Source organism: Triturus cristatus, chromosome 12 (genome assembly GCF_964204655.1).
Source record: "Triturus cristatus chromosome 12, aTriCri1.1, whole genome shotgun sequence".
Lineage (NCBI taxonomy): Eukaryota > Metazoa > Chordata > Amphibia > Caudata > Salamandridae > Triturus > Triturus cristatus.
Genome location: NC_140595.1, coordinates 22,008,683 through 22,030,928, shown reverse-complemented (window position 1 = coordinate 22,030,928; position 22,246 = coordinate 22,008,683). Strand labels below are relative to the sequence as shown.

Genomic DNA, 22,246 nt, shown 5'->3' with positions numbered 1-22,246 from the left:
CAAAGAGACAATTAATGACTGATAGAAAACCATTACACAAGCCTCAGAACTAAACGTATCTGTACCTGTGTAATAATTTCATGTTATCTCAATGCACTGTTGTACAAGTTTGAAATGATACTAGCTAATGACAAGGGAGGTGGATCGAAGATACAGCCACAGCCTCCACCCCCAGCCATTTCCCTCTCACCTCGCTCAGCTTGTAACTCTGAAAAATAATCAAGAAAATAATTTAAGGGGATAGCATATCTGTGCCAAACAAATTAAAATAGTATGATAAATTACTCGAATGTTGAACCTGTCTAGGACCGGATTCCTTGAAGATTGTATTCTTTAGCACCACTTTACTCCTTGCATAATTAGGATTGGAGCAATCCGGGTTTTCACCTTGTTGAGTGAATGCTATTAGTGACATTTCTAATTGGTTATAGTATTTGTTCACTTACTTTCAGATTTAGTTGTATATATGGATTTCCCTTAGTATTTCTCCCAGTTTTGAAGTTCAAACATTGTAAGCCCATTTCTGGGACGTCTGTGATCATGTCAACAGGATACATTCAAATGCTGCCTTTGTTTCTCGCGCCAGGTAGTCAGTGACCGTGGGCCAGAGGCTGATGAAGAGATTGAGGGCCACCAGGGATCGAGCACGATGCGAGACCTTGAGAGGTCCGTGGCTCGGTAAGTTCTCACCATATCTAATATCTGGTGTCACCACTGTGCTTCAATTAAACACACTTCCAAACGCCAACATAGTTGCATCCCCTTTAATAGAGGATTCTTCACAGACCACTTAGGCTTCTCTCCATTGAGCCTGATTTAGTGTGCCCATCAGGGTATTCAGTCACATTTCCTGCCAATCCCTCAGTCTGCCTGCCTCATTTAAAGATGGGCAACCTTAACTTTTTTGTTCATGGAACCCTCCTTGACTCCGGTGACTGAAAACATCCTCTGAAGGCTTTAAAGAGTATGGGCACGAGAGGAAAGACATTACACTGCCCGTCCTATTTAGAGTGGACGGTGTAATTTCTTTTTTTCTGACAGTCAGTGGCAGGTAAACATGGCAGTGAGGGTCAGAAAAAAGTAATAATGGCCCCAACACACCAGGAGGGAATTCCCAGAGTGTGGGAGTCATTCGGTTTTAGGTCTGCCTAGGCAGTGCAAGTACTGTCACTTTGAGACATGCTGTATCTACTCTGTGAGCTTACAGCCTGCCCATCACTTTTAATTTGTTATTTTGCATGTCCTTTGCAAAGGCTTGCTTCTCTGTGGTCAGTGTTTGTCATATGTCCCTCATTTCTGTGTGTTTTCCCCTCCCATGGAGCATGGCTAAATTACTTATAGTCTTGCCCTATTGTGCTTGAATGTTTGTTTAGGCTCACTATTTTTTTCTTTTGTTTCTGCCCATGTTTATGAAATGTTGACTTTTCTTCCTATACACGTTTAACCGACAGGAGTTCAGCAATGAATGCTGTAGTGCTAATAAACTTGTGTATCGGCATTTTTCATTTTGTTTCCATTCCATATTTGGTTTTCAATCTGCTTTTTTGGGAGGTTTTGCCATTGGTTCATTTTGTTTATGACTGGCATTTTTTTGTAGGCACGGGGAGAGCTGACGCCTAGACTCGAACCAGTTCCCCATTTTCAAAGTCGGCATCTCTGGATGTTACGACACATCTTCTCAGACTGAGATCAAATGTCAGATGCAGTTTATTCTCTGATTGCAAAGTGATTGCTTAACTGCCAGTTTCACTTGCGCTTGGATGCATGGTTGCTTAGTTTACAGTCTTCGAGCGGCACATAAATCTCCTTGCGCCTCCGTTCTCGTTTAAATTCATCCTTGTTTTCTTATAGTGCTTTGTTCCTGGGTTAACTACCTCTGGGCGATATCAATATCTGTGCATTAGAAAGCAGACGTTCAAAATTGCTAACTTGAAAAGCAAACTTGTTTTGTTTTGCTGACTTTATTCATTTTGGATGCCCTTCTCATAATCACAGCGCTGCTTAATGAGTGGTACTGCCCCTGGGTATACCCTGTGCCAGTGATTGGTCAAGAACTTGTAAAGCTCTCCTGTTATTGGATGACTAGCACTCAGTTTGCAGTAGCAGCTGTATGTCACAAACTGCTGCTATAAATCAGACTTTTTAAAATAAGCCATTAAAAACACTTTTGGAACTAAAGTAGCTCAATAACTTCAACAGTAACTGACGAAATTATTTTTTTAAAAAAATAATAGGATGAAAGGAGCTCTATATCACTTACCAGAAGCATGGATGACAACACAGAAGCAGTTTTTTTGGGGGCGGGTAGTTTTTCTAGCCAATTGTAGGATTTATGGACACCAAGGCTTTCCTATTACTTTTCCGTCTCCTGTCAATCATTAAAAAACTAGCTTTCCGATTTTATCCTCCTAGTTTCACTTACAGAAGTTGGTTAGAGTCTGCAGGGAGGCAAAAGCAATTGGATTTTTTTCAGCACTTTCGGGATCCGGGAGATAAGGTTTGGTAATCTCCTGCACGATTTGGGAGTGTTGGTGTGTGTTTTTTGATTGAAAGCTGTTTGTTGGTATTGCAGCACCCCTGGCGATTAAAGTGATCTGAAGTTTCTTTGATCTTGAGTACAAGCAATTGGCAGTACCTAAAATGTGAACATTGTTATGACTATAAGAGTGCGGATGTAGCACAGAACACAGCCATAGGAAAAGCTGTGTGTACGTAGCGCATAATAGGATGTTAAGTGCATTCTTTCATAGGGGATTTCCATTTATAGTCGTAAGCGCTGAATAGTCCCATTCATGTGCGGCTACCCTGGAGCAATTGTTCAATATATCTTCTGAAGTGTAGAGTTTGGCCTTACTTCAAGAAGGCCCGCAAAGACACTTAAAAAAGAGACAGATAATGCAGCCTAGATAACTAGGCTACAATGGCCAGATTCTCCAGTATTTGGGGTGTCTTTCATAGATTCACATGCCTAAATCATTCCCTGTCGTCGGAGTGGGAGTCCCACGGTACATAGAAAAGCAATAATCATGCATATAATAACCAAAAACCTTGGTAACCTGAAACCAGGAAGTAAAGTAGCCTAAGCTACAAGGAAAAAAACTTCCACACCTATGACTATCACAGTCATTATGTACAGTTTAAACTGCAGCCAATCAGGCGACAGCACCCACCAGAATGTTCTCCTCAGAGGCTCAGGCTCTCAGATTTTCTACCGCACGTCGTGTGAAGGGAGTCTCCCTGAACTCTGCTCAGTACTTCACAGTTTTTTCATTACTTCAAGATGTCAACTTCTAAGAGATCTCTCTTTAGGCCTTGTGAGTCCTGTGGAAAGCTCCGGCTCTTCTCTGAAGATCCTCACAAGAAGTGTATCTACTGCCTCTATCCGGAACATGAGGTGAGGGATTGTAAGATCTGCAGGGCCTTCCCTCAGAAAACCCTCCGGGATAGAGAAGGGCGCCTACTTCTGTGGCTACAGAAGATTAAGGACAGGGACAACCCTTTATCTGAGGTAGAAAGTGCAGCCTCTGGATCCTCCAGAAAGGGGATGGCTGAAGAAGAATTATCTTCTCCTGGGGCGAAGGTGTTGAGGAAAGTTCAGCCTGCTAAGGGCTCTGGCCAGTCTTTTTCAACTTCTTCAAATAAGACTTCTCCACCTTCAAAATCCAAGCCTGCTACGCCCCCGAGGAAATCAGGAAAGTCTCTGCCAACTAAAAGATTTCCTGACAAAGATTTACCTCCGGTAAAAATGCCGTCGTTGACGGCTCCTTCGTCGACGATTATCATCGTCGACGCTACATCAACGTCGACGGTTACATTCTAGTCTCCGAGACCAAAAATGATTATGACGTCGGCTTCGTCTCCGTCGACGCTGGTCTCTGTGAGTGTCAGACCCATCTCGTCAACGAAGGAAGTGTCTTCTCTCGTCTCCGCCCCGTCGACGGTAAGGGCAAAAAAGATTTCATCTACTGCTGCGTCGACGGCCACCTCGTCGACGAAGACTTCCTCGTCGACGGCCACCTCGTCGATGAAGACTACCGTACCATCGACGGCTGTCCCGTCGACGAAGACTGACTCGTCGACGGTAAAGATTTTCTCGTCGACGAAGATTACCTCGTCGTCGACCTCCTCGTTGACGAAGATTGCCTCCTCGTCGACCTCCTCGTCGACGAAGATTGCCTCGTCGACGGCTAACATCTCGTCGACGAAACTGGCCTCGTTGTCGAAGACTGCTTCCGTATCAGACGTATTATTGCCTCTACCCCCATCGTCGACGGTCCCGTCAACGGCATTCTCGTCGACGCCTCTCTTATCTACCTGCACAGATATGCAGGTTTGGACTGCAACTTCGGCGTCTGCCTTATCTATCCAATCGTCGACAGCGGCTTGTCTTCTTCAACGCCGTGGATCCTCTTTGGAAGCCTTATCACCATTAAAACTGCCGGAACAGCTTTTAGATTCTGAGGAGGAGGATGAGGAGGACGAATCTGGGGATGATGACAGATTTCGCACTGCGAGGAGTCCATCAGAACTATTTATCAAGTACAAGGATGACGACCAGGAGGAAGATCCGGGTCCTGAACCACAACCTCCACCCCCTGTCTCAGTTCCTTCTGCACAAATGCCTTTAGACCTGCTGAACAACTTACAATATAAGTAGGGCTCCCGGTTTTCTGTTTTTACGGATTTTTACATATAAATACAGACGGAAATCTATATTTCCTTTGTCTGTATTTATATTTAAAAACCGCAAAATACTAGCAAGTTTTGCCGCGCTGCCATCAGGTATTTTGCTACCGACGTACCAAATAAACAATTCTGCTGTCCCGTGTACAAAAGGCAGCTCTCACAGGGGGGGCCTGTAGACACTGCCCGCAGTCTGGTAAGAAGAGGTGAAAAAAGTAACAAAGCCTCGTTAACAAGTGAATGGTCTTTTTAAAGACCTGTGAAGTACTCGGTGCGGCTTGTCAGCTTTATCTCATGCAGCAAGAAACTCCATCTGATTTGAAGCACAATCTTTTGGAGATGTTGCTTCGCCTTTAGGAGTAAGGGATGCATAGTGAAGCAGGAAGGAGAACCTGTGAATCGGACAAGAGTTTTTTTGTACTTTTTGCTTCCGTTAGTTTTACAATTTGCACGTATTGCAGTAGTACTTGTATCCATCCGTTAGCGTTTGCTATTATAATTTTACAGCAACACACCCCACGTTGCCTACATCAAGGTAGCCACAGTCTACGTTCCCTCCTCCATGAATTATTAACATGCACCCTCGTAAGTTTAAACTTTACTGAGAGGGGCACTTTTTTTTTTTTTTGCTTCTAAACTCTTTATTACAGATGCTGTTAAAATTCGACAAAGACTGCATTGATGCAATTTTGCATTCACATTTGCCCCAACGTTTGGACTACCGTTTTTGCACTGCTATTTCAAGGTCCAATTTTGCGCCTGTCGGGCTTTGCAAATGTTAGATTTAAAGTTGCACCTATGCACTCTGAGCCTTCCGCCATCTTGCACTTTAACCATATAACCTCCTTGGTGTAGTTAGCAGGTTAAAGTACTGTATGCATACACAGCACTCTAACGTGACTTAATAGGTGCCATGTCAGTTCGTGCACACACACTGACTGCATTTAGTCAAAATAATTCCGTTTCCATTGACTCTGGAGTGCTGCACTTTTGGCTCAACAAGGAAAGAAATTACGTGGGTATTCCAACTCAGACAGTTGTCATTAGATATTTCTGAGTGACTGCTGCAGCGTTGATACCACTCGGAATGTATGCTCCCGCCGTGGTTTGCCTCATTATATTGCTCTTCTGCTCGTTAATTAATTTACGCTTGGCAGTGAGATAATCAAGTGTTTCTGGTGCAGGCCGGCCTCTGCGTATATTCACCAAGTGTTTCATTACTTGCTTGCTGTGGTCACGTAGCCTTCTATTTGAGATGACAAGAGGTAAACCTCTAGAAATGTCACAGTGTTTTCGTACCTAAGGAATTTGTGTCTCAGTGAGATTAAGGCATTTGTGTAGGATCACACAGTTGTCGAGTGGGGAAGCCAGGAGGTAGAAATTCAATCATCCCCATTTCCATAGCCAACTATTTGCGGAGGAACTCAACCATTTATGGTTTCAATTTTAATATGGAAGCCTCTGTTTCTGTTGTACAATATTGATATGTTTTTGATATTTTATTATTTTGCTGGAAACATAATCGGTTTATGCTTGACCCCTTGTTACCTCCGTAAGCATTTGTGTAAAATAATTTCAAATAAAGGCAGCTGTTGCATGGTTGCAACCTCCAAGTCTCGAGAATTCGACGATCAAAATAATATCCTTTTCGCAAACTTTTATAATTCCTTTAAAGTGTCTGTGCTCTGCGGTCGGGAGTTGCAAGCTTATGACATAACCGTATTTTGCCAATGCTTTTTGTTAGAAGCCCCCGGGGGTACCAAACACCAAAGGCTCTATAGTTATGCTTCCACCTCGCGCTCCTCTCTCCACCCTACCCTTCCTGCCCTTTTTAACCATTTTTTATTTGTTTTCTGGTACAATATAGCCTATATTGTACTAGAAAATGAATAAAATTGTCAATTTAAATAAATGTGGAAAAATACTAGATGTAGCGTCGTCTTTTGCTTGTGGCAAAAATAAATGTGGATAAATACAGAAAAAATGCCCAAAAAATAAATATGGATAAATACAGACGGAAATGGCAAAAACATAAGTACCATAAAACCGGGAGCCCTAAATATAAGTTACAGGACTATTATCGGCGCTTTCCTCCTTCGGAGTCGGCGGAGTCTCTTCCGCCTACGCCTATGCCAAGGGTTCCCATACCCTCTTTTCAATCTCCAAGACCACCTTCTCCACTGCCGTCTCGTCATTCACATGACGCGAATACTACTGATGAGGACAGAGAAGAGGGAGAGGTGGATGACCATTCAGTGTTGTCGGAGTGGGACGAATATCATATAAAAACACCATTGCCAACCGCTCCGGCTCCCGTGGACTCTCCTCCGGTGGATATCAGGAGTTTTCATCTCCTGATGGAGAGAGCAACTAAAAGATTTCTTATTCCAATGGAAGCAAAAAAGGATGACTGCTTCCTTTATGATTTTAAGGACCAACCAAGAAAACAGATTAGGACAACTCTGATTATATATTTTATTTGGAAAGAGGGCTTAAAGATCATGGCTTCACCAAATTCTCTCCCAGCAGTCTTACCACGGGTAGACAAAAAAATATAAAGCACCAAACGACTCACCGGCATGTCTAATCGGCCAGCCTAAAGCTGACTCCGTCATAGCCCAGGCGGCGCAGAGACGGGCCAGGAACCCCTCGTCTCCTATATCAGCTCCACCTGACAGAGATGGCACACGATTGGACGCAATTGGAAAAAAGGTCTCCACGATGGCGACGACCACGGTTCGGGCTGCAAACTCCCTAGCAATATTAGGGAGATACGATCGTCAAATGTGGTCCGACATCTCCCCCTACATTAATATGCTGCCGGAGCCTTCAAAGTCCGAGGCCTTGAAAATCTTGCAAGAGGGGGAATGTACCTCGGCGGAAATCATCGATGCAGCCATGGATGTGGCATCTACTGGGTTTAGGCAATTGGGGGGTGCAGCAGTATTGAGGAGGCAAGGTTGGCTGAAGTCAACATCTTTCCATCAAGAAGTTCAGACGAAAATTATTGATATGCCGTTCGATGGAGAGTCTCTGTTCGGACAGCATGTTGATGAAGCCCTTCAGGCTATTAAAAAAGATACAGAGATGGCGAGGTCTATTGGCAGCCTGCAGTTCCGAAAATCTTCCTTCCGTGGTGCCAAAGGACGTGGATCTTTCTCCAAAAGGGGAGGTTATAATCAGCAGCGTTCTTATCAATCCTCCCAGACTGGTCAAAGATTCCAAAAATACAGACAGCAATCCTATGGACAGCGAAGTCAGTCTTATTCGCAGTCAAGAAAGAGGTAATCCTTTCGTGGATGAGAGTCCAATAAAAAAACAATGAGGTCAGCCACCTGCCACCATTTCTACCGTTGCCCCAGATAAAAATTGGAGTAAAAATATCCCACTTCTTTTCGAACTGGTCCAAAATTACTACAGACAAGTGGGTTTTGGATATAGTAGCCAGAGGCCATGCTCTGGAATTCACAAAGATTCCACCAAATTCTCCTCCCAAGGGTCCACCCCCTGCTCATCTCAAGGAGCTCTTTTCCCACATAAATCTGATGATCCGGAAGGGGGCAATCGAAAAAGTCCCTCTTTTACAAAGAGGAACAGGTTTCTATTCAAGATTTTTCCTCATCCGGAAAAAGTCGGGAGAATGGCGCCCTATTCTCGACCTTCGCGCCCTCAACAAATTCTTAAAGAAGCTGTCCTTCCGAATGTTAACACTTCAAGAAATTCTGCAGTTACTTTCGGTGGGGGATCACATGGCTTATTTTCATGTGCCGATCCTTCCCAGACACAGAAAATTTCTATGGTTCAGAGTGGCTGGCAGAGACTTTCAATTCAGAGTCCTTCCATTTGGACTCCGTTCAGCACCCCGGGTATTTACAAAGGTCATAGCGCCTGTCACGGCACACATTCGCCTGCAGGGCATTCAAATTTTCCCGTACTTAGACGACTGCCTTATCAAGGCGAATTCTTTCAAAACAACATCCGAACATGTTCAGAAGTGCCTCCTACTTTTCCAGTCTCTGGGCCTTTCCATAAATTTAGAAAAGTCTCATCTGACTCCATCGCAGAGAAGGACTTTTCTAGGAGCAACACTGGACACAAAACTGGCAAACGCTTTAGTCTCAAAAGGAAGACAAATCAAGATATGCAACCTCGCACGCTCACTGCTGTCAAAAGAGTGCCTTTCAGTCCATTCGTACAAATCCTTCCTAGGAATGATTTCATCCTGCATTCATCTGATTCCCAACTGTCGTTACAGAATGAGGCCACTACAGGAAGAGCTCAACCATCAATGGCTCCAGATTTCGGGATCGTTCGAAGACATCATTCGCCTCACCCTACGGATGCAGGAAGCCTTTCATTGGTGGAGTCAGATGAAGAACTTGAAAGAAGGGTGTGCATTTCTAGTCGAAATGCCGGATTTCATCATAACCACAGATGCTTCCCTCGAGGGATGGGGGGCGCACCTTCAAGGGATGACAGTCAACGGCAAGTGGACTTTGGAGCAAAAAAGGTGGCATATCAACCTTCTAGAATTGCGAGCCATATTCTTGGCTCTAAAATCCTTTCAAACCATCATCAGAGGAGCATGCATACTAATACGAACGGACAATACGACAAGTATGCATTACTTGAACAAGCAAGGAGGGACAAGGTCAGCCCTATTATCTCAGCAAGCGCAAGAGATTTGGGATTGGGTGATTCGTCACAAAATCAGCCTCAAAGCCATTCATGTCCCAGGAGTCACCAATGTGCTGGCGGATTCCCTCAGCAGATCCACAACATCAAACCACGAATGGGAATTGCATCAACCATCCCTAGACAGGGTGTTTCAAATATGGGGGCTTCCCGATCTAGACCTCTTTGCAACCAGCCAGAACCGCAAATGCCCATCTTTTGCACGTTGAGTTCCCCACAAAGACTCACTCGGGAATGCATTTTTGATGAATTGGTCACAAATATATGCCTACGATTTTCCACCGATTCCGTTGGTTCCATGAGTTCTGCGCAAGATCAAGAAACAACCTTGCCGCATGATACTAATTGCTCCCAGGTGGCCTCACCAGTACTGGTTTACGGAACTTCTCCTCCTCTCAGAGTGCGAGCCCATCCAGTTCCGGCCAATTCCGAATCGTCTGACACTCCAGAACGGACAAATTTGTCATCCGGACCCAGCATCGCTGAGATTAGCGGCATGGCTCCTCACCTTGAATTTGCTCACCTAGATATTCCTCCAGACTGTCAGGAGGTTTTGGCTAATGCTCAGGCACCTGCTATGATTAAAACTTACAAATTAAAATGGAAGAGATTTTGCATGTGGTGTCAGTCTGCCAATCTCCACCCTATTCAGGCAAGAGCAGAGCAAACTCTGCCATTCTTTCTACAATTGGCAAGGTCCGGACTCTCCCATTCTACTCTGAAGGTGTTCTTGGCTGCAATTTCAAAGTTTCGGCAGGATGCTGTTAACTCTCTTTATTCGAATAGAGTCATTCAACAATTTTTCAAGGTATTGTTCCGGATGTTCCTACCTATTCGACGTCCACCTCCTTCTTGCCACCTTAATATAGTTCTTACTCAATTAATGCAAAACACACAAGATGATGGACGGAATGTTGCACATTGGCAAAACATTCACCCCCAGTCACAGATCTGGGTTTAATCCATCGTTATTTTGCTCACCACGCCACCCCAGTTCAGAAATGGCCATATGCAAATCAGTCTTGACCCTGTGCCTCATGGGAACAGTCCAGCCCGAACTGCCATGTCTTCCCTGGACCGGAATCCAGCATCCTAGGACCGGTTTCGGGGTTATTTATTCCCACATTCGACTTGGATATTCCTGGAGAAAGAGAAGAAATACAGAAGAAACTTTAAAGTATTGGTGACTATAACGAAAGCTACATATGTTTCATGCCTAATGAATGAACTATACTTATCTCGATGAAATGTGTTCAGATTTTCCAAGAGAAGGTTTTCTGGATAATCTTATTCACGTACAAAAGAAAAGAAGACCGTAATTGAAGGCCATTTAGTATAAGTAGTATTTGAAATAAGGAATATTTATTCGTGAAAATTAGAGGCCCAGTATTTTTATTTTTTCCTTTTTTGATTTTTTATGAACTTTCATGATTGTAATGAATGTTTTAAAGAACCCGGAGATCTCTGGATGGGGCCTATGTTTTTTATGTCGAAGTAGAAGACAAGGTATGAGATTACGACCAACCTGATTACATTTAGCGCACAGTTAATTGTACAATGGTAACATATTTCTTTCCCTTTCAGAGCAGCCATGTAATTACTTTTGTGCTATTTGATTCTATTCCCCCTCAACAAAAATGACAACAAGAGCGAAAATAGGACCATGCCACCTGTGTTGTTAGATAAATAGAGATACAATCTTGATGTTAATCTACAGAGGCCAATATGTTGCTGTAACACAAACATTAAACCACATAGGATCCTTTTGTGCTATATGATTCCATTTTCCCTCAACAAAAACGACAACAAGAGTGAAAATAAGACAGTTGCATCTATGTTCTTAGATAAATAGAGATAAAATCCTGATGTTAAATATCGGATGAATTAAATATTTAGGCAATTGTTCAAGGATGAGGAGCTATTGAACCGCAATATACCCTTGCTATAGAATTAGTTCAGATTACTGAGCGCGAATGTCGTGAACTTTCAGACACTGATAAATTTTACGTCTGGTAATTTGACTATTGGTATCTTGTTGATGGTTTCATTGAAAAGCTTGGACTGAATTTTTTTATTCAGCTAAATGAATTTGAATTGGTTTTTAGACTAGGCCCTTAAATATTTTGCTTGAGGCTGAGATTTTTATGATCACAGGAAGAAATAGTTGTTCTGAAGAAGACTTTCAGAAAATGCCAGCATTAAAACCTTCCTCTGCATTGTCTAGGAAGCATAATATGTCTGTTCTCCAGTATTGGATCTTTCATAGATTCACGTGGTTGAATCATTACCTGTCGGGAGTCCCTCAGCACCATAATAAACGGTATGTATCATTGTCATAGGCTATAATGGCAAAGAACAATCACTTTAATAGCCTATCTATATCCTTTTTTAAAAATGACCAAACTTTAACCAATCAGGCAATAGCACTCTGTAAAACACTCCCAAGAGAGGCTGAGTCCCTCAGATTTTCTACTGCACGTCGTGAGAAAGGGAATCTCCCTGAGCTCTGCTCATTGTCTTCAACTTTAACTTATTTTGGATCATCCAAAATTATATTTCCTGTTTTATTTCCGTGACCCTGGCATTAATATGTAAGAACAGCAGAAAAAGGTTGAGATTACACCCTGAAAACACTAGTGCATCTACTACCTTTATCCTGCCCACAAGGTAACGGACTGCAAAATATGTCTAACCTTTTTTCTCGAAAACTCTCACGGATAGAGGAGAGGCTATTATTGTGGCTACAGAATCTTACATCTTTCAGTTCTGATGTGGAGGACAGTGAGGATTCCATCACCTCAAAGCAGAGGTCAAAGGGAGAGATTGCACCATGGGTCTCCATAGGCAGACAGAAAAGGCATAAAAAGATTCACCTCGAGTCTTGAAAAGGCACTTCTCGTAGAGAGAAAAGGGAGAAAAATAACTCATCCGATGCAAGATCAAAGCCTACATCTCCGTTTTCAGCCTTGACATTACATCAGGGAAATCCTCTTCAGAACCAGTCATGGTGAAACATAACCTGACAATGAGGCATGTTGACTATTCCAGCCTCATCGTCAATAGTCTAGTCGACTACAGCATCATCTACGGCAGTCTCGCCTATGATGGCCTCATCTACGGCAGCCTTGTTGACGATGGCCTGATCTACACCGGGCTCATCTACGATAGCCTCGTCTACGATAACTTCCCGTGTAATAACCTAGTCTATGACTGCCTCGTCGACAACTATGGCTTCGTCTGCGACCATGGCCTTGGCAAGGACGCTGGCTTCATCAATGACAACCCTCGTCGACAACAACAACCTTGTCTTCGCCCACCTCGTCGACAGCGATCTAATTGACAATGCAAACAACAGTGAAAACACTGTAGTCATCAACACAAACCAAAGACACCACATAATGTATCAACACTTTATGTCAAGGATGAAGGGGACTAATATGAACATGTCTACAACAGGCAACAATATATGGAGAGGCCTAGACAATATGTGGAGCAATTTCAAGGCTTCGTTCCGCCTCCAACTCCAGAGGGCATGGTTCAGGTCCATGTGGCGCTAGTACAAGACCTACAAGGCATGTTACAGGATTACTACAAATGTTTTCCTGAGCCTGCAAGGTCAACATCATCTCCGATACGTCGGCATCCTCCGATGCTCCTGCCTTTCCAAGAACGACTCTCTCCGATGCTCCTGCCTTTCAAAGAATGACTCTGGTGTCAAATATTGCCATGCTTGCTCGAAATACTCAATCTGTACCTGATAAATGGGATGATTATTTAATACCAACACCGTAACCTTCAGCACCACACCTGGTGGATTCCCCATCAGATGATATTGACGGTTTCCATACCCTTATGGAATCAGTGGCCAAACGCTTCTAACTTCCAATAACAAACAAGTAATTGGTTTGTTTTCATGATGATTTTAAAGAGAAGGGCCATGAGAGCTATTCCAATTGTTGATTATATCTGGGAGGAATTACAATCATAGAAAACCCTGCCAAGGTCACAGTAGTCCTTCCAAGGATCGATAAGAAGTACAAAGCTCCTGAAGACTCACCACCATCTCTGATGAATACCCGAAACCAGACTTGGTCATCCCACAGGCGCCTCACAGTCATTCGGAGAACACTTCCACATCAATCATAACCCCCTGACAAGCAAAACAGATTCCTTATAACATTAGAGAGAGGTTCTCAACTATGTGCAGTAATTATTGTACGGCGGCCGATTCACTGGCAATACTGGGCAGGCATGACCGCCAGATGTGCTGGAAAATAACATCGGACAAATGGGTCGTAGATCTTATCACATATGGTCACATGTTAGAATTCAGCCAGATTCTGCTCACCACTCCACCAATATGAGGGCACTCACCTTATCTCCATCTACTTCAGAAGGCAGTTTTAGCTATGCTAACCAAAGGTACCACAGAGAAAGCCCCACATTCTCAGCAAGGAATGGGTTTCTATTCTCGTTTCTTCCTCCTAGACAAGAACATGGGGGCGTGGCGACCCATCTTAGACCTCTGGAAATTAAAAAGTATTTCCGGAAACCGTTCTTTTGCATGGTCTACCCTCTCCGACATCCTGCATCTCCTAATTTGCTGACACCACATAAGAACTCTGGATTTATAAGATGCATACTACTACATTCCCATCCATCACAAAAATCGCAAATAACTATGCTTCACTCTACCTGGCACCCATTACCAATTCAAAGGTCTCCCATTTGGCTTCTAGTCGTCTCCCTGCATTTCGACCAAATACCTAGGCCCTGTTGCAGCTTTTCTCAGGAAGGGTGGTCATGAGGTATTCTTCTACCTCGATGACTGGTTGATAAATGCATCAACAGCATTTCAAGCTTCCAAGACCACAGAGGCTTACCTAAAGTTGTTTCACTAACTAGATCTCCTTGTAAATTATCAAAAATCATCAACTGCTTCATCCAAGAAGGTACTGTTCCTGGGCACAATACTAGATACTGTCCAAGACAATGGCTTTCTATTCCAGGACAAGCAATGAAGGCTCAAGGAACTGGCTCTCAAACTATCCAGGAACACCTACAAAAACAATGGATTCAAACAGAAGGATTGTTCAAGGACCTGGTAAAGATCACACCAGGTATGATGGAAGCTCTAGCCTAGTGGTCCCAGACCTCCCCACCTGTGAGTGGGCCTCACGTTCTTACCTCAAATACTTCACTTTGTAATGACTACGGATGTCACTCTAGAGGGCTGAGGCGGTCATCTGCAGAGCCTGCAAATTCAAGAAAAGTGGTCTCCACTACAGAAGAGACTACATATCAGTCTTCTGGAGCTCAAAGCCATCTATCTCAGTCCCCAAGCTTTCACCAATGATAGCAGGGTCTTTTGTGTTCGTTTGCATGGACAATACCACCACCATTCACTACATGAACAAGCAAATGGGCACAAGATTACTGGCGCTGTCCAAGGAAATCAGGAAATCTGGAGCTGGCTAACAACACACAGGAGAACTCTTCGGGCCGAACATGTTCGCGCGATAAGCAATCTCTTAGCTGACATGCTAAGCAGAACTAGGAAAAGCCCTCACAAATGCGAGCTTGGTCAGTCGGCACTAAATAGGATCTCGCTTCAGGGCAAACCGGCTCTAATTCTCTTTCAACAAACAGGAACCACAAATGCCAGTTCTATGCAAGTTGGCATCCACATCCAGGATAGTGAGGAATGCCTTTTCGATGAGATGGTACAGGATCTATGTATACGTTTGTTCCCCCAAAACCTCTAATACCAAAGGTTCTCAGGAAGATGAAAGCAAGCGGTGTTGCCTCATCCTGATAGCCCCCAGGTGGCCCAGGCAGGATTGGTTCACGGAGCTCCTCCTACTATCAGAATACAACCACATTCACCCTCCAACATCCTGAACACTTTTGACAATAAACCGAGGCCAAGTCCTTCAGCCAGACCGAACCGCTTTCCTCTTATGTGCTTGGTTCCTAAATTCCATGAATTCAAAGATCTGAATATATATTCCTCAGGACTGCAGGGATATTCTCTCGAGGCAAGGCCTGAAGACATGATAAAAGCATGTAAACCGTAATGGAAATGTTTGTGCCTATGGTGCCAGAAATCAATCCTTCATCCTCTACAAGCATCATCTGGCAGGTATGGTTGTTATCTCTTCTCGCTAGATCAGTCATGTTGCATGCATCCGTTAAGGTACATCATGCAGCAATACCAAGATATAGACCCTCATCACATTCTCTCTCTTTTTGTGCTCAATCAGAATCATCAAGCAGTTCATGAAAGATTTGTTTAGAGTCTTTCATCCACTAAGGGCTCCTCCCCTGGACTGGCACCTAAACATAGGTTTATCTCAACTCATTAAGAGTCTATTTGAACCCATACACAGAGCAGACCTCATATTTCTCACATGGAAGGTCACTTTGTTACTAGCGCTAAATTTGACCAGGAGAGCAAGGGAGATACAGGCTTTCTCAACTCAAGAACCCTTCTTCCGCCTCACAGATAATTTCGTACTTCTCAGAACCAACCCAAAACTAATTTCCAAGGTTCATTTGGATTTTCACCTCAATAAACCTATAATATTTGTGACTTTCTTCCCAAATCCAACATCATCATCTGACAGGTGTATTTCTATGCTCGGTATCAAAAGATATCTAAAATTCTACTACCCGACAGAGACTGTTAGTTGTAGATTCCTTACCTTAGAATTTACCCCAGGCGCCAGAGATTTTTTCTTCAGCAATACCCTGATGCAGCCATGTACGCTGACTTCAGTCACGTCAGCCTAACACAGATCTAGAGAGACAGCTACCTCTTATCTGTTTTTTGGCTAGCTTTTTACAACTTTTGTCAACGTCTTTTTTGAGTCTTGGGCTCCTGGTGCGCGAGGAATGTCCCAATGTCAGACTGCCTTCAAGCCCTGTGGCTCCTGTCAAAAGTTGATGTCCGTGACAGATCAGCACCTTGTGTGCTTGTTTTGTCTGGAGCACGACCACGACATGAAGTCGTGCTCTGACTGCCGAGCCAAGAACCCGAAGACTTTGCGGGAGCGGTCCCGAAAGTTGTTGAAGGTCCGGCGGTCTGCTCCGTGTCGCTCCCAGTCTCGTTCTAGAGGACGGTCATGAGGCCATTCGCGGAGCTCCCACTCCAAGTCGTCAAAGTCCTCGGGTAAGTCAAAGCAAAAGAAGAAGGTGAAGAAGCACAAGCACTCTTCAACTTCTCCCCATCAGCCGGCTGACGCAACGCGCGATTCGGAGCACTGTCGCTTGAAGGCTACATCTCTGGTACCTGCTTCAGGGACGACTCCAGGCCTCCCACCCATTCTGGGAGCCGGAGCGTCCCCTGCCCAACTCAGACAGTTTTACGAGGCCTTACATGTTGTCTGTAGGCAGTCCGACTCCGCCGGCGTGCCTTCGGGCCCCGCGGAGCGGGTCAGGGGTCCTGGGCCTTCGATGCCGGCGCCAGAGGGCCCCCGTGGATCCAGGCATGGATCCGGTTCGACACCGGTCAATCTCACTCGACTTTCTCCAGCACCAATCTTGAGGACGACTTCCCTGGCGCCGGCTGTGCCCCCGGCCGATGCCATCCCCATCCTCCTCCCGAGTTGGACACAGCACCGGACCAACTTCGGCCGACGTCAGAAACGACGCCAGAGGGTACTTTTGTTCCCCTGTTCATCCCTGGTGTTCCATATCGACCAGAGGGTGGTGATTAGGACTGGGAGGGTTTGCTGGATCCTTTCACCGACCAGCAGGAAGAACCGGACTGGCGAGAGGACCTAGGTGATGCCAGACACTGGTTTGCTTTCTCCCCCTACTGTGACTACGGAGGAGGGAGTGTCCTATGCTGTGGTGGTGAGAAAGACGGCCAAGGTTCTTGGCCTTAAGCTCCCTTCGGTGGCAGTTAGGACTAACCTCCTGACAAAGGTGCTTCTTCCTCTGAACCCCTATTGCTATTCAATGAAGCCCTTACTGATGTCCTCCTGGGCACTTGGTCCAAGCCCAACACTGGCTCATGGGGAGAGCACAATTGCCTGCCGCCACCGACTTGCACCGGGCAACCCAGTGTTCCTGTCCCAACACCCTTCCCTGGAGGGCTTGGTGGTCCAAGCCTCTTCTTCTAAGGATGTGTTCCCTTCTGCTCCTCCGGATAGGGAATCAAAAAAGCTGGACCATCTTGGGAAGCAAATGGTCTCTTGCTCCAGCTTCGCACTGCGGTCGGTGAATACCACGTGCCTCTTGGGCCGCTACTCCCTTTACATTTGGGATTCAGCCATGCATAATGCCCCAGTGGAACTTGAATCTTATTCTCACATTTCTTATGTGTGCTCCCTTCGAGCCTCTTCATAACTGTCCTCTCAGACTCCTCACTCTCAAGACTGCCTTCCTTGTTGCCATCACCTCAGCTCGCAGGGTGAGTGAGCTTCAAGCTCTATCTTCCAAGCCCCTGTGAGGAAGAGGACCCGGCCTTGATCCCCCCCCCCCCCCCCCACACTCCCTTTCAGCCCCAAATGCCTTATTCATTTCCGATTGCCCGAATTACCGTCACATGGAGGACAGAAAAGCAAGGTTTAACTCTTCCTGACACCTTTCGTATACAGGGAAAGGACCGACTTCCGGAGAATGAGAACCAATGGGAACAGTGGTTGGGAAAAAGAGAGGGGAAGTGACCGCCTCGTAAGGGGGAACCAGAAGACCCAGATGACGCCGAGATCCTGAAGGAAAGACAGAGACCAGCTGTAGCCCAGATGGTGGAAACTCTTTTTTTTTTTTTATATTTATATAGCGCGTAGCTACCCGGAGGCCTCCTAGCGCTTGCAGACACGGAGAGCACAGAAGGAAGGAGTATCACTGAAAAGCTAAGAGGAACAGGTGGGTCTTGAGGTGTTTACGAAAGACCGATATGTTAGGTTCACTACGGAGCGTGTGTGGGAGGGTGTTCCAGAAGTTGGAGGCGTTCAGGGTGAAGGAGCGGCCACCCCATCTAGATCTACGGACTTTCAAAGGCATGGCAAGGAAGGCGGCACTAGAACGAAGAGTTCTGGAAGGTTGATAGGGAACAACTAGGGATTGAGTAATGTCGGACCCGTATTTCCAGAAAGCTTTGTGAGTCAGACACATAGCTTTAAACTGGATCCTGGCTCGAATGGGTAGCCAGTGTAGATTTTTTAAAGCAGGCTTGGCTGACTGTCTGCGGGGAATCTGTAATAGGTGACGTGCTGCACAGTTTTGGATAACCTGGAGCCTATTTAGGGTGGACTGAGGGGCGCCCAGGTAAAGTGCATTCCCGTAGTCCAGGCGGGATAGAATCAGGGCCTGAACTATGATTCTTCTAGCTTGAAAGGGGAGCAAGGGAAGGATTTTCCTGAGCATACGTAGTAGACCAAAACATGTGGCCGAGAGCTTGGTAGTATGATGATTAAAACTGAGAGAGCTGTCAAGCCATATGCCGAGACTTTTGATCTGTTGTTTTGGCGTGGGCATAGGTCCAAGACAGGATGGCCAGACAAACGAGGAGAAGGGCGAGGGGGTTTTCCCTAGGAACATAAGTTCGGTCTTCTCCCCGTTTAGTTTGAGATGGGAGCTGCTCATCCATTGGGCGACTGCCTCATGGCAGAGTCCTAGAGCGCCAGACGAGCCCTTAGGGTGGTTCAATGACACCACCAGTTGGGTATCGTCTGCGTAGGTGATTATTTTGATGCCGAAGGGATGCACTATCTCAGCTAGTGGGGCCATGTAGGAATTAAAGAGGGTGGGACTCAAAGAGGATCCCTGCGGGACCCCGCAGTTAAGAGGCCACTGATTGGACATGGCTGTTCCCTCAAAAACTTGGTAGAAACGATCCTTAAGGAATGACTGAATCCAGGTGAGCGCCATCTTTCCTATCCCCATGTTAATCAACCGTTCAAGTAAGATGTTGTGGTTGACAGTGTCGAAGGCGGCACTGAGGTCAAGTAAAATGATCGCTGCAGCACCGCCCTGGTCTAAAAGTCTTCTGGATTCTTCCGTAACAGCAAGCAGTGCCGTCTCGGTACCTAACTGGGGGCGGAAACCTGTTTGGGAGGAATGAAGTAGATTGTTGGATTCAAAATAATTAACCAGAGTAGCATTGATGTGATGTTCAACCAGTTTACTCAGCCAAGGGAGGAGGGAGATGGGGTGGTAGTTTGCCAAATTTGAACGGTCCAGATTCGGTTTTTTTAACAGAGCTCTAACCTGGGCACATTTCCAGGCCTGGGGAACTATGCCGGAAGCAATGGAAGAGTTAAGTATGTCAATGATGACTGGGCCTATAGATTGAAAGACCAGGGAAAGGTGATGTGGGGGAGCAGGATCAGTAGGGGAGCCAGACGTTACCTTAGAGAGAAGGTAGTCCAGAACTTTCTCCTCTAGCAAGGGAAATTCTTCTAGCGAGTGTGTCGTATTTGATCTGGGACTGGAGTAGGAGGGGTTAGGCGCATAAGGGGAAAAAGACTGACATATTAGCTGAATTTTCTGGTGGAAGTATTCAGCCAATTCATTGCAATGTTGAGAGGCATCCTCCAACTTGGGAGACTCCTGAGGAAGGGAGGACAGGGATTTGACGATTCGGAATATTTTTTTCGGGGAAGATGCAGCGGACGTGATTTTGTCCTCATAAAAGTGAATTTGCGCCGATTTAATTTCAGCTTTGTAGGATCTTAGGGCTTCTTTGTACTCAGATTTCCTACATTCCTCGTAATTCAGTCTCCATTTTCTTTCTAGTTGTCTGCAGCTTTGTTTAATTTTCCTTAAATTGGGAGTGTACCAAGGGGCCGATTTCTCCCTACATTTCATGTGGGCCGGAAGTTTAGGCAGGAGAGTATCCAACGAGTTACGGATCCAGGCGTTGAAATTGCTATTGGCCAGATCTGGGTTAGGGTTATGGGGAGGTCTGTGGGAGGCGAGAGTATCCGACCAGATACTGGCGGAGAGGTTCGACCATTTTCTGTCCAGGGTGACTGTAGACAGCAAAACGGGATTAGGGGAACTAGTCTCCCAGGTCATGGGAACTAATAAGTGGTCAGTCCAAGGGAGAGGGATAGGCGCGGCCACTGATAGTTCTTGTGCATTACTAAAGACAGGATCAAGTAGGTGGCCTTTGTCGTGGGTGGGAGAAAAGCCCATTTGCATGATTTGAAGGGCAGAAAGGCAGGTGGACAGCTCCTTGGCGGAGGGATTAGCGGGGTCATCCAAATGGATGTTAAGGTCACCGAGCATCGTAAAATTAGCTAGGGTTACAGCACGCTCGGCCACGAATGAAGGAAGGGAGTTGAGAAATTGGCCTATGGGTCCGGGAGGACGATAAATTAAGAGACCAGAGAAGGTACAGGTGGGTGAGAGTTCCAGGGCGAACTGCATACCTTCGCAGTCGGGGGGCCCCTCTGAGGATGAGCGGCAGCTAATAGACGTTTTGTATATTATTGCTAGTCCTCCGCCTCTAGAGTTCTTACGGTCAGTGCTATGTATGAGATATCCGGGGGGTAGAGTCTGGACAATATCTGGGTCGGAGTTGTTGTGTAGCCAGGTTTCGGTTAAAAATAAGACGTCAGGCTGACGATCTTCTAGTAAAAGGCGGAGTTCAGTGGAGTGTCTGGGGAGGGAGCGGCAGTTTAGTAGGAGCAGCTTCAGGGTTGGGGCTGGTGTGTAGGACTCCTTGACACTTGGTAGTAGTTTAAAGCAACAGGAAGGGCAGTCAGCGAGCTCTCTCATGGGATTTATGGAGTGAGCGCACTGTGTGGCAGTAGTACCCTGTAGGGCTTTAAGAGATTGGGCGCTGTAGCGAATAGCGGTGTGGGAACTGCCAGGGGTTGTGGACCTAGGTCCCGGCCGGTCGCGGACGGGCGCAGACGGGCTTGTCTTTGGCGCGCCGCTGGCGCGCCCGCTGCGCGCATCCGCTGCGCGATCGAAAGTGCATCAGAATATATACAGCATCAGCGAAGAAGAACTAGAGCGCTGAACGACCCGGAAATGCAGTGCCCAGGAGGTGACTCCAGCCAGCCCTCCGCTCAACGGCACTTGCCGAGTCGGACCGGGGCTTAAGGAGCACTCCAGCGGGGATAGCAGGTAAATGTGCAAAAAGCAAGTGATTTTCACAGTAGCAGCGTAATGGGGGCAGCATTAAAATCAGTAGCAACACAGGTAAAATTTATTTTTTAACAAAATAAAAGGTGAGCACTCTGACACTCAGCTAGCGGCAGTACCTCGTGAATCAGGCTCTGCGCGCGTCCGCTGCGCGATCGAAAGTGCATCAGAATATATACAGCGTCAGCAAAGAAGAACTAGAGCGCTGAACGACCCGGAAATGCAGTGCCCAGGAGGTGACTCCAGCCAGCCCTCCGCTCAACGGCACTTGCTGAGTCGGACCGGGGCTTAAGGAGCACTCCAGCGGGGATAGCAGGTAAATGTGCAAAAAGCAAGTGATTTTCACAGTAGCAGCGTAATGGGGGCAGCATTAAAATCAGTAGCAACACAGGTAAAATTTATTTTTTAACAAGATAAAAGGTGAGCACTCTGACACTCAGCTAGCGGCAGTACCTCGTGAATCAGGCTCTTACGGAGGAGAAAATGAGCCCCGCCACGCCAAGAAGAGAAGAACACCAGCCGGAAAGTAGAGCAGATGCCCTGAGAGGAGAGGAGGACGCCGACGAAGACCCTGAGAGATGGTCCGAAGACTGGTGGACACCCCTGGAGGACGCTCTCATGCCACCGCAACTCAGGAGAGTTACGGCACCCACGGTATGTGGCTCGGGACTGGGAAGGGAGTAATGGGTTGGGGAGGGTTTTACAAAGGGGCACAAGGGGTATTCCAAGATGTTTTGTGTCTTAGGTGTGCCTGCTAATCACC

General features: G+C 45.9%; 1 protein-coding gene across 5 annotated transcripts in view; it reads left to right on the top strand.

Moving 5' to 3' along the window:
- Positions 1-22,246, top strand: part of USHBP1 (USH1 protein network component harmonin binding protein 1) — a 291,429-nt gene that overhangs the window by 253,854 nt on the left and 15,329 nt on the right. For all 5 annotated transcript variants that reach the window (XR_014972163.1, XM_085638300.1, XM_085638302.1 and 2 more), the window contains one exon: positions 587-678. Coding sequence is in view for 4 of the 5 variants with exons in the window: in XM_085638300.1 (XP_085494426.1) it covers positions 587-678 (92 nt within the window). In the remaining variant the exon portion in view is untranslated. The remainder of the gene's footprint in view (positions 1-586; positions 679-22,246) is intronic.